Below are 13,293 nucleotides of genomic sequence, written 5' to 3' on the forward strand. Positions count from 1 at the left end.
CCCCTGACTGCCCCCAGACCTCCCACTCCTGACTGCCCCCACCACCCCATCCAGCTCCTTCTCTCATCCCTGACTGCCCCCCTGGGACCCCTGCCCCATCCAACCACCCCTTCTCACTGTCTCATGACCACCCCTGGAACCCCTGCCCCTCACTGCCCCCCACCACACAATTCAACCCCTCCTCTTCCTGACTGCCCCCCCCGGGATCCCTGCCCCCATTCAACACCCCTGTTCCCCGCCTCTGACCACCCCAACCCCTATCCACACCCCCACCCCCGGACCACCACCCCGAACTCCCCTGCCCTCTATCCAACCCGCCCTGCCCCCTGTCCCTTTACCGCGCTGCCTGGAGCACCGGTGGCTGGTGGTGCTGCAGCCGCGCCGCCGCGCAGCACAGAGCGGCGGGTCAGGCCGTGGCTCTGCAGCTGCGCTGCCCCAGGAGCTCGCAGCCCCGACGCCCAGAGCATTGCGCCGGTGGCGCAGTGAGCGGAGGCTGCGCGGGATGGGGAACAGCGGGGGAGGGGCCAGGGGCTAGCCTCCCGGGCCAGGAGCTCAGGGGCCGGGTTGGAGGGTCCCGCAGGCCGTAGTTTGCCCAGTGCACATACCCAGAGGCAGAAATGAAGGTGCGTAGGAACCTTTGAGGGCGAAAACGCAGGTTCCTAGCGGGGTTTAACTACCTACAGGGTTGGAAGGGTGGGGGCATGTGCATCACAATGGTCCCAAAATTGGTACTTAGGCACCTACATGAGGGATTTAGCAAAATGACCTGCCTATATAGATGGCTGGTGCTGACTGGTCTATGAGGTAGAATATTGAGAAGAAAAACACCGTATGCCTTTAAAAGATTGCATGATTAAACTGGTTTCTGATTGGCTGAAGTAAAGAAGTCTGTTTTTAAAAGCTAACTGAACGGAGGATATTTTTTACTAATTTTAACAAAAAAAATTGTTGCAGTTTAAACATCTTTCAGAATAAATGGTATAATCCAAGTGCAGGTGCATGCCATCAAATGTGAAAAACATTGGTATAACTTAACACCATTTGTTTTGAAAAGAGACAAACCCGTATCTTCAGCGTTCTGAAAACAGCTAGAGACAATTATTTTTTGAAGCTGATATTTCTTTCTTGCATGATAGCTAGTACACTGTAACATTAGGAGACACTAGTCTTTGAGAGAAAACACTAAAATATTTGTTTTTTTTTTGTTTTGTTTTGTTTCATTCTTACAGATAATCCACTGCTTATTGTCAGACCACCTGGTAAGTCTCACTGCTGATATTTTCTTGATATTGTCTATAAAACCTGTGAAACAAATCTGGGCATTGTAAAAATTAGGCACTATGACACACTACTTTCTATTAGAGTTTGAGGGAGGCGTGTGATATAAATTACTGTGTTAATTCCCAACTCCTGATTCATCTCAAGAATCTGTGTTCCAGTCTTATCAGGCTTTTGAAGCCAATTACCTCTTAAAAGAAGTGTTGTAAATGAAGTGTATTATGTTAGGCTAAAATCAAGTGTAGAACCTGTTCTATACCTGGTACACCCTTTATTGGGAGACTATATCCTGCACTTTCATGAGGCTAGATTAAGTTATTTAATCATTCCTTTCCGTCTCTAACTACTATGTTGAGTTGAGGACTGCTGGGTAGAGGTGGGTTGTTCCAGGATCTTGATAAAGGTGCAAGTAATGGACTCCCAAGACACCAGACACCAGTCCGTTGGAGACTGTATGGGAACAACCTACTGGCACTGAGACCAAGTTTGAAGGCCACCTCTACATGAACAGTAAATGATTTCACTTAGGGGTTTACTCGTAAGTAATAAAGTCTGAGTTTATTAACCAAATCTGGAGTGGAGCTATGGTGACTGGGTTTTCCTACAGTGTCCTTTGAAAACCACCTATCATATTTATCAGTGATCACCCCACTCCTGGGGACAGGGTCCTTGAAATAAGGTAGCAGAGTGAGGAATGACATGATATACAATCTCCAAGTGTGAAGGTTGCTTTCTGTAGGAACTGGATTGTTTTCTTTACGAGATGTAGCAGGTTAACATGGTTTTTGGAAGGAGAATATGTACTAAGAACCTGGGATAGAATTGTGTCTTGAATGATAATTCTCCAAAAGTGGTCTGGTGTTTTAATATAAAGGTAATTTTCCAAAGGCATTCTGATTATATTCTGAAAACCACATGGCCTACTTCAGAGCAGCTGTTGTAAGGATTCTCTTGAGCACTGTTGATGATAGCCAGGAAGTTGATGAATAAAAATATTAACATTAACCGCATTCTGTTCATGATATTTTGTTCTTGAAATGACCATTTCACTGCTTTATTTGTATAGAGACGTTTATGGCCCCAATCCTGCAAACACGCATTTGAGTAACTTTACATACCTAAGTAGTGTCATGAGGGTCAATTCAGATTAATTCAATGGGTTATTCATGTGTGTAGAAGTTACTCCCGTGCAAGTGTTTGCAAGACTGGGCCCTATGTTTGTGCTTTGTAAAAGGAAGAAAGACAAATTGACATTTTTTAAAACATACTTCTCATTCTTAACAGTTGCCAATAACACAATAAAAAAACCAAAGAGGATGTAGGAAATAACAGGAAAGAAAACTAACATTTTCACGTTGTAAGCTTATATCTGTTTTATCTTGCATACATATTGCTACAAAAGCATTCTAGAAGGAAGGTGGATTCCATTATTTAATATAAAGGAACAACCAATTATTTGTAATATTGATCCTGTGCAACATAATTATTAAGTGGTAGCTTATAACCACTGCAACGTAGTGAAGAAGAAACTAGTTCATTTGAGACTGAGCAAAATTTTTTTGCTGGTGTCAAATCTGTTTTGATTTAACTTGAGCTCCTGTGGTGAAAGCCAAATTTTCCACCCAGAACACACACGCACATCACACGAGAGATAGAGAGAGAGAGTGCCCTCTAGGTTTCATATCTCATCTTTTTAACACAACAGCAACAGATTTTACTTCACACTGAAACCTGTTACCCATTGCAGATTTTTTTCCACATCATCTCTTCTTTAGTGATGAAACTTACTTTTCTGGAGGGGAGGGGAGGAGAGGGGAGGTGTAATGTTAAACCACAAGACACTGCATTCACATAGCGCTAGGATCTGACCTATGCTCATATAGCCTCCATTTCAGCAAGGTTCTTAGGCTTATGTTTAATTTTAGGTTTAGAAGTCATCCAACTGAAAGCAATGAGACTGTTCACTGTTTAAAATTAGTTCTGTGCTTAAGTATCTTGCTGAATTGGGGACAAAATCAAGGGAAATAAGAACTAAGGCTGATGTTCCAGGAAAACCGGGCCGTTAGTCACATCCATACAACCTCATTGACATCAGTGGGGCTGCATGAATGCAACTGGGGGCACACCTACTGCATCTAAGTGTTTCAGCAGTGGTCAATGGAACTGTATATAAGCCCACCCATTGTTTGAAGATGCCCACTCCTCCACACCCCAGTTCTAGGTGCACTAAAACGAATTTGGTATGGGATGGTTAAATAGAATCTCTTACTGTTCAGCATACATTTTGTGGTCCAGTTTTATCTTTTCACATTTGTGGTTTGAATTAAAACAGACAGAGAGTGAGTGCTCCTGTAAGTCTGTGATAGCTAACATGATACATTCATGGTCCCTTTTGTAATATGTCTTGTCACATGGGGTCCTTGCAGAGAGGATGGGTTTGATTATTGGATAGGAATTGTCCATCTCTGACATGATCTGCATGGGGAATAAATATTTAATAATGGGCTCTTCAGTCTGGCAGAGAAAGGTATAATGTGATCTGTGACTGGAAGCTGAAGCTAGACAAATTGAAACTGAAAATAAGGTGCACATTCCTAACAGTGAGGGTAATTTACTGAGAGTCATGGTGGATTCTTCATTACTGGCAATTTTTAAATCAAGGTTGGATGTATTTTCTAGAAGAGCTGCTCTAGGAATTATTTTGGGGAAGTTCTATGGCCTGTGTTATACAGGAGGTCACACTAGATGATCACAGTAGTCCCTTCTGGCCTAGGAATCTATGATCCACATAAATATGCTATATGTAAGCATATTTTACACCATTTTAACAATACATTCATGACAAATGTCCAGAAGGGACTTGACTAAGACATCAATTTTATTTCATTTGAGACTTAAATTTGATTTTTGAACTCGGGTGTTTCAAAGTAAAAGGGTAGTTTATTAACCTGCCGCAGTACCTTCTTGTAACAGGACGTTCATCTTGATAAAATGCTGAAATATAAGACTGACCCTCTAGGTTTTTCCTTTTATTTTATTTTGGTTTTTTAAGGTGGTGAACCCGTCTGGATCCCTTTCACTTTTAAATATGATCCCACCTACTCAGACTGCAGTGGAAAGCAGTATGTGAAACGCACTTGGTACCGAAAATTTGTGGGAGTGGTTCTTTGCAACTCTTTGAGGTACAAGATTTACCTCAGTGATGACCTGAAAGGTATGTTTTGGGATTATTCTTACAGTGCTGTCACCCCTCCACTTACTGTATCCATCACTTGTTGACTCTATCAAAGGAGTACATGGCTAAACTGATGGCACAATTTGGATACACATATGACAGTATTTAGCTTCTAAGGATAGGAACCTAAAGCAATTTGCACAGTGAAAGCAAAGTTGTACTCTCTAATCATAATACAGCTCTCTCTGAAATGTTCTGTGCTCGTTACTCATGCAGAACTTCTGATGTCATAATGGGAAGTCCACACATGGATTAATTGCAGAAAACACAATAGAGAACTACAGAATGGATAAAAGAGGAGACTTGTACTCTGAACAGGTTAGATACATGGTAGTGCAGCAGTTGTTTGAGCAAATCCAGAAGCTGGTAGGTGTTCAACAAGGGCTGTCATATAACTGTAGCCGTACCAATTGGTTGTATTGAGAGGGAATGTTGAGTGGGGTTATCCCCTAGGCTTTTCAAAGTGTTTTAATGGGGCTTTTAGCAAAATATTTGTCTTGTTTCAAGAACATGTATAAACAAGTATTTGTGAAGACTTGTGCTCTCATGCCCATCTCTGCGGGTCCCAGGCAGTCCTCAGACTGCAGCCACCACCTGACAGCTTGCTGGTACCAGCAGGGAGAGTAGGCTGATGGACCTTGGCTCAACAGAGACACCGCCCACAAAGCTCCTGATTTGGAGGAGACATCTAGCCTCTCCAATTGGCTCAAACTTGCTATGTAAGCCAGAACAAGGAACAGGAAGTTTTCTGAGGAACTAAGTAAATCCTAGGCTGCCTGCAACATAGGACTTTGCCTTGTTCCAGATCCCTGCTGCTACACACCACCTCTGGCTACTGGCTCCAGCTCTGACCCTTGGCTTGACTCCTGGCTCTGACTCTAGCTCTGGCTCCTGACTCCTGCCCTAACCACTAGATGTGACTGGCTACATCCTGGTCCATGACAGTAATATGCAAACAACCAGAACAGTAAAGCTCCTGTATATGAGACCTATCTTCACAGTTTCTGGTTTAAATTTGAGAGTTCTGTCAACCTAGCAATACTGGTGTGTGGGGCTATTTTTACTTTCTCATAACCAATTAAAATAATGGGTCTTGCTGAAATTTCCTCTGCTATCATCTGTACTGTAATTCTGATAAATTACTTATTCCAGGGACTTTAGTAAGGCTTTTGATATTCCTCGCATGACCTTTTCATAAACAAACTAGAGAAATACAACCTAGATGGAGCTACTATAAGGTGGGTGCATAACTGGTTGAAAAACCATTCCCAGAGAATAGTTATCTGTGGTTCACACTCAAACTGAAAGGGCATATTGAGTAGGATTGTGCAGGGATCAGTTCTGGGTCCGGTTCTATTCAGTATCTTCATCAATGATTTAGATAATGGCACAGAGAGTACAATTTTAAAGTTTGTGGGTGATACCAAGCTGGAAGGGGTTGCAAGTGCTTTGGAGGATAGGATTAAAATTCAAAATGATCTGGACAAACTGGAGAAATGGCGTGAAGTAAATAGGATGACATTCAATAAGGACAAATGCAAAGTACTCCACTTAGGAATGAACAATCAGTTGCACAATGAGAAATGACTGTTTTGGAAGGAGTACTGTGGAAAGGGATCTGGGGGTCATAGTGGATCACAAGCGAAATATGAGTTAACAGTGTAACACTGTTGCAAAAAAAAGCAAACATCATTCTGGGATGTATTAGCAGGAATGTTGTAAACAAGACACAAGAAGTCATTCTTCTGCTCTACTCCACACTAATTCGGCCTCAACTGGATTATTGTGTCCAGTTATGGGCACCATATTTCACGAAAGATGTGGACAAGTTGGAGAAAGTCCAGAGAAAAGCAACAAAAAATGATTAAATGATGACCTATGAGGGAAGATTGAAAAAAAACTGGGTTTGTTTAGTCTGTCGAAGAGAAAACTGAGAGGGGACATGGTAACAATTTTCAAGTACATAAAATGTTGTTACAAGGAGGAAAGAGAAAAATTATTCTTTTTAACTTCTGAGGATAGGAAAGAAGCAATGGGCTTAAATTGCAGCAAGGACAGTTTATGTTGTATATTAGGAAAAACTTCCAAACTGTCAGGGTAGTTAAGCCCTGGAATAAATTGCCTAGGGAGGTTGTGGAATCTCCATCATTGGAGATTTTTAAGAGCAGGTTAGACATACACCTGCAAGGGATGGTCTAGATAATACTTAGTACTGCCATGAGTGCAGAGAACTGGACTAGATGACCTCTCGAGCCTATGATTCTATGATACTAGCATATGATTCTAGCATATAGCATGTTCTTAATAAAAACAACAAGGAGTCCGGTGGCACCTTAAAGACTAACAGATTTATTTGGGCAAAAGCTTTTGTGGGTTAAAAACCACTTCTTCAGATGCAATGTTCCTAATGAAACTACAAAGTTTTTTCTCTCTCTTAATTCCTATTGGCAAATGTAGCATTCTTCACCTCTTATATTTTTATTTACTGGTATATTGCTGCTCATCTCTGTAGTATCTGACTTTTTCCCATCTTTATTTTCCTGGAAGTGGGAAAGCATCATTGGATGAGATAAGGCCATTTGAAACAACAATATATATCTGTCCTAATCTTTTATGTCACCTTTCAGATACATTCTACGGCATTGGAGATAGCTGGGGGAAAGGTGAGGACCACTGCCAGTTTGTGGATTCACACATGGATGGAAGAACAGGGCCTCAGTCATATGTAGAAGCCTTGCCCACCATACAAGGTAAAAAAACAAAAACAAAAAAAGGAAAGCTGAAGTGAAAGCTGAGGAATTACACTTCATCCACTATATAGAATTAAGAGGTTTTCTGCCTCCCTGTCTACATTTATATCACTTCTATTAGGAGCCAGGCGGACACCACATATTCTGAGACTGTATCATGTGATGTCCTAGTATAATAATTTGCAAACCACAACAGCTTGTGAAAGTTCAGACAAAGAGAATGAGTCTGCAAATAAATTATTGGATAAAACAGAAAATACAAATAACCCTTAGGGTATGTCTACACTGCAAAAAAAAAAAAAAAAAAAAAAAAACAACTTGCAGCAGTGAGTCTCAGAGCCTGGGTCTACAGACTGCTGTTAATCATTCACTCAGCATTCTTGGTTTTCATCTTACGCTGTTTGCTGTTGTTTTTTAAGGGTTGGGTTGCCGTGAAGAAACTGAAATATTCGCTTCTATGTAGATGACGTAGAATAATACTGCACTTCTCTATTTAAAATAAGGATTGTTAATCCAGCTGTACATTACTAGCTCTAAGAAGCAGAGATGTAGAACACACAAATTGTACAACTGCCACAGGAATCAACATTTCAGATGTTCCACTGTACAAAATATGCAGAAAGACTGTTGAGAGTCTTTAATGCTTTGTGCTGTCACATTTTTTTATACAGATGAGGGAAAGGGGCCATCAGTTTAAAAAAAAAAAGTGGGATTTAACTCTATATTTGCTGCATGTAATTTTGCCTCCTTGCTTTGTTATAAAAAATGATATTTGTGAATCCTGTCTTGAACCCAGTAAGATACAATAATGCCTTATATTTTTATTTGCAGTTTTATTGTAGCTGTGTTGGTCCCAGGATATGAAGGACACGAGATAGGAGAGGTAATATCTTGTATTGGACCAACTCCTGTTGGTGTGGGGTTCAAACTTTCAAGCTACACAGAACTCTGAAGACCTGAAGAAGAGCTCTGTGTAGCTTGAAAGTTTGAACCCTCCCACCAACAAAAGGTAGTCCAATAATAGATAGTACCTCATCCACCTAGTCTCTTTGAACATTTCTATGGCATTTTCACTCCAAAGTGCTTCATGAGCTTGAATTGATATGCAAATTTTATATAGAGGCATAACTTCACCTGCTACTGAAATTCAGACTCCTTTTGGAGTGAAATGCAAAAGCTCTTTAACAGCAGAGACTGCATAGTTACACAATAGTTAGATATTTAGAACAGTAAATCCAACTGGAACTGTAGAGGAAATATATGTAGGTAGAATGCAATCATTCAAAATTGAAGCAGGCTAAACCATCAGAGCTAACAATCCTACTTCTCATGAAGTGCCATGGGATTAACAAGTGGCTCCTATGCCTTAGCTTTTGTTGTGATAATTCTATGTATGCTATATACTATACATCATATATTCTGTACTTCAAAGATGTCATTTGTCAAGTTACTTTGCCTTTGGCTCGAACCACTGCCATTTTTCCACCAACAGGGTATTATCGCCAGTATCGCCAGGAACCTGTGTCATTTGGGCGCATTGGTTACACAACACCTTACTACTATGTGGGCTGGTATGAGTGTGGCGTGCCAATTCCAGGAAAATGGTAACCATGTGGCAGTCCGCCGGCAGATTGTATGGAGAGTGCACCAACCCTGCCTTTCAAATGACTTGTACTGGAAGACTGTGACCAGTTGTTTAGGAAAAGAACAAAACATGAAAGAAACCAACTAAGACCAGTTGCTCAAGAGACCCCAACCAAACCAAATACTGTGCACATTTTCTCAGCTGAAATCTGTGGTGCTGCTTGATCACTCCACTTGGGACAGGATTTGAGTTTGGTGCCCTACTTTCCTTCTGTGGGTCTTAAAAGGCATGGAGATGTGGTTGTAATGGGTGCAACCAGTGCCCAGTGAAACCTAAAACTTTACTGGCCATGAAAACATGGAAGTTGCATATATCCTCCGGGAATGGCCTAAGCATGCTGTGCTTGCTTAATAGAATGCCAACACTTTTTCATTGTTATTAATGGAATGCTCCATCACTTACAACTGGTGGAGTTCCATGCTTCTGAGTTTTACTATACAATCATGTCAAGTTACTAGACATTCACCAAAGGCAATATATTATACTTAAAACTTCTCTGGTGGGTTCACCCATTGCTGGACTAAACACCAGGTCACAATGTAAATTCGCTTTTTTATATATATATATATATAATACAGTTCTCTATGTCCAAAGTACTACATAGAGAAACTGAGTTTTTCTTGTTCACTAGATAAATATGGTTGGGATTTTTATGTAAAAGGTGCTGTTAATTAATAGGTCTTCTGATTTTTAGTCCATGAAACATTTTACTATGCACAATATATTAACCATGGAAAGAACTTTGTTCTTCTTATAAATGAGCAAAGATCTGTGACAGCTTTCTAGCAAACCAAAGGACTGGATATTTAATTGGAGTAAATCTTTTTGCCTATACTAAAATTGCATTATAAACCACCATAGGTGCCTTATCAGCAGAGTGTCAACATTTAAGTTAAACTTTCTGTCCAGTACTATTTAAAAGGCTGAGTTCAGTTTTTGTTTGATTCATTTTCATCATCTTTGTGTATTATTTATTCCTTGTGAGGTTATTAAGTCTCACTGTGTGAATGGAGGCACAGTGAGATAACACAGGACTTGCAGACAAGTTTTAACTTATTTTCTGAACAAAACAGACACCTCTAGGGTGCTTGAGCAGCACGGAACTCCTCTGATTCCGGTCCATCATGTGAATGAAGTATGAAAGTCGTCAGTCTTTCTGTAAAGCACATCAGAAGGGCAGACCACACAGCATGTCTTCCATCAAAGGTTGGGGAGCAAAAGCTGGTGTGTCTGGGAGGTGCGCTTCTGATTTTTAGCCAGGAATACAAACCTTATTTGGGAAGTGGGCAGTAATGTAGAATTTCATTATGCATCAGAAGCAATTTCTCCTGCCATATTACTCTTTCTCTTCATGTAGCATTAAGGTTTACTCTGACCCTAAGGGATTTAGCCTTTGTGGCCATATTGTTTCACTGTTGCATCTTATAAGCCTTTACCCACCTCAAAAAAGACTCCAGCATTCTGACGGCCTGGGAAAATAGCAATATTCCTGGGGGACAAATTCAACCTCTTGATCGTCTGTCACTCTCATTCCAGTTTACATACCATATAGGACTAATATCTTATAAGCCGCTTTTTGTAGTTATTGTAAATGTATGGGGAGAAAAGTAACTAAAGTGATTATTAAAAGAGCTTTTTATTTTCACAGTGGTGCTGGGATTGAACATTGAATTGTTTTCACATTTTGTTTTGCTTCAATGCAGTGCCAAATATAATGATTAAATATAGCTTCTTTCCCTAATAAACGTATGATATATTGTTCCTTTTTTTTTAATTGCATCCCTTTTGGTTGTCTGCGCCAGGTAGTCTGACATGCAGGATCAAGCTGCATGATGCCCCAAATGCACACTTGGAAGAGTAGAAGGTGCCAGTTTGTATTAAGTGCAAGTGTATGTAAGTGCAAACTTGACCAGGATTTCACATAGGGTTACTTGTGGAGGGAGTGGGGAGTTGTTCCACAACAAAATAGATTTTCTCTTGTATTAAATCTGTATGATGTACATCCACATCATGGGCCATATCCCCAGCTTCTGTAAAAGGACATAGCACTATTGAATTCAAAGGAGCTATGTGCAGTTTCACTAGCTGAGAATATGGCCCCCTGTCTAAGGATGGGTAGTCCGCTACCACCCCCCCCCCCAAATGGATGCTACAGTTTGCTCATTCATAGACTGCAGCACTTGTGAAATGTGATTTCAGATCATTCAAACATATGGGGTGGGTTATCTGCCCCAATCTGCTTCCTTCAGTTATCTGTTGGAGATACACCTGGAGCAGAGAGTCCCAGGTGGATGCAGAGAAAACTCCATCATTGCCTCTCTGCAGCCCCCAGCTTAGTGGACAGTGAGGGTTGTATTGGAAGTATGGGGAGAAAGACTGGCCAGAGTGCCCTGCACTCTAGCAATTCCCAGCTGATGAATGATCCCCTAGAGGATCAAACCCATCTGGAGCACAGTAGGGCAGCTCCTAGGCTCCTCTAACTTGGGGCAGAGAATTAGAGGGCCATAACTGGCCACCTACCACTCCTGCTGTTGTGCTGCACTCAGCAGAAGTCGGACCACAGCAGAAAATTCACCCCATAAAATGCAATTGCATGTTGTATGTTCTGTTCTATTTTATATAGAGTCTTATAGTATGAGTGCCCTTGTCTCGTGCATTATGCACCCTGAAGCATATCTGTTATGTGTGATTAGTTCTTTCTCTCATCCTCTCCCCAGGGGTGAATGGTGTGTAGTGTAGGGTTTTGTATTGGTAGGGTTTTTTGTTTTGTTTTTTTTTAATGTACATGTTGCTCTGTGCTTGTTAAAGAAGGCAGATCAAAGAAGTGCACCTGCAGGTGAATCGGAAGATGGTGACTTTGTGAGGGTCCTTAGGTTCTTGGAGAGTTTGTTCCACCAGCCTGTTGCCTTCATCTGGGTACCCCATCCACAAAGCCTTTGTTAAACTGCCCAAATTTCAAGGCGGTAACTCTTTGAATGTAGAATAGTTCGTAATCTTTCTCTCAATCCTTCCATTCTGAATAATGAGATCTGCCATTCATAAAGTTACAATGACAGTTACTAACAGTTGACAGTTGACTGTGTGTTGCATGAAAAAGTACATCCTTTTGTTTGTTTTAAACCTGATGCTTATTAATTTCATTGGGTGACCCCTAGTTCTTGTGTTATGTGAAGGGGTAAATAACACAATCTCCACAGCATTCATAATTGTATAGACCTCTATAATATCCGCCACTTCGTTGTCTCTTTTCTAAGATGACCAGTCCCAGCCCTTTTAATATCTGTTCCATACCCCCAATCATTTTGTTGCCTTTCTCTGTCCCTTTTCTAATGCTAATATAACTTTCTGGAGATGGGCAACCAGAACCGCGCACAATATTCAAAGTGTGGGCATACCAAGGAGTTATAGGTGGCATTATGATATTTTCTGTTTGATTATCTATCCCTTTCCTACTGGTTTCTAACATTGTTAGCTTTTTTGACTGCCACTGCACATTGAGCAGATATTTTCAGAGAACTATCCATGATGACTCCAAGATCTTTCTTGAGTGGTAACAGCTAATTTAGACCATATCATTTTGTAGGTATAGCTGGAATTATGTTTTCCAATGTGCATTACTTTACACTTATCAACACTGAATTTCATCGGCCATTTGCTTGCCCAGTCACCCAGTTTAGTCAGATCACTCTGTAACTCTTCACAGTCATTTCCTTCTATTTACCAGCATCACTGGGGCTTGTCTGGGTTGAGGTTAAGCCAAATGCTTTTCATCCAGCTGCCTTTGTATAGACCCTTACGCACAGATTCAATAACATGTTGCTGCTTCTAGACTCAAACTCAGGTCTTGGGCAGCCGTGTCCGAGTAGATGCATTTGCTACTGAATCAGACACTTGGATACACAGTGTAATTAAACTGCCCCTCCTTGCAAGGGCTGCTTTTATAATACTGAGGAAATGCCAAACTGGCTCAACACTCTTTCTAAATCCAGGTTTTGTTTTGTTTTTGTTATTATTATTGTTAGAGGACAGTGCTCTGTGTTAACATGCAAAGAGTGGGGATAATCCTCCATCTAAGATGGACAGACAGACAGACAAAATTAAGACAGAGAGTTTCTGTCCAACAGTAAAATCTCTGGGAAAGGTCTAAGAAACCTCTAATCTATCTATTGTACCGTTATCCACTCTCTCCCACACCCACCCCCAGTACTCCCTCTCGCCTTACCACAGCATCTAAATATCTCACAAACTCTAACATTTTTCCTGGGAAGTAGGGAAATCCCAGTTTTACAGATGGGGAACTGAGGCCCAGACTTCAGGCTTGTCTACATAAACACTTAGTTAGTGGCAAGCTGGGGTGTAATCTGCTGTACACTAAGTGTCGAAGT

At 41.0% G+C, this 13,293-nt stretch overlaps 1 protein-coding gene across 1 annotated transcript in view; it reads left to right on the forward strand.

Moving 5' to 3' along the window:
* The window catches only part of FNDC1 (fibronectin type III domain containing 1), a 127,159-nt gene extending 116,490 nt beyond the window's left edge, over nucleotides 1–10,669 (forward strand). Inside the window, exons 17-20 of the mRNA XM_084625161.1 lie at nucleotides 1,230–1,259; nucleotides 4,331–4,492; nucleotides 7,141–7,263; nucleotides 8,756–10,669. Of these exons, the coding sequence (XP_084481287.1) occupies nucleotides 1,230–1,259; nucleotides 4,331–4,492; nucleotides 7,141–7,263; nucleotides 8,756–8,871 (431 nt within the window). The 3' untranslated portion in view covers nucleotides 8,872–10,669. The remainder of the gene's footprint in view (nucleotides 1–1,229; nucleotides 1,260–4,330; nucleotides 4,493–7,140; nucleotides 7,264–8,755) is intronic.
* The last annotated feature ends 2,624 nt before the right edge of the window (nucleotides 10,670–13,293 follow it).

This window comes from Lepidochelys olivacea (genome assembly GCF_965140295.1).
Source record: "Lepidochelys olivacea isolate rLepOli2 genome assembly, chromosome: 3".
Classification (NCBI taxonomy): domain Eukaryota; kingdom Metazoa; phylum Chordata; order Testudines; family Cheloniidae; genus Lepidochelys; species Lepidochelys olivacea.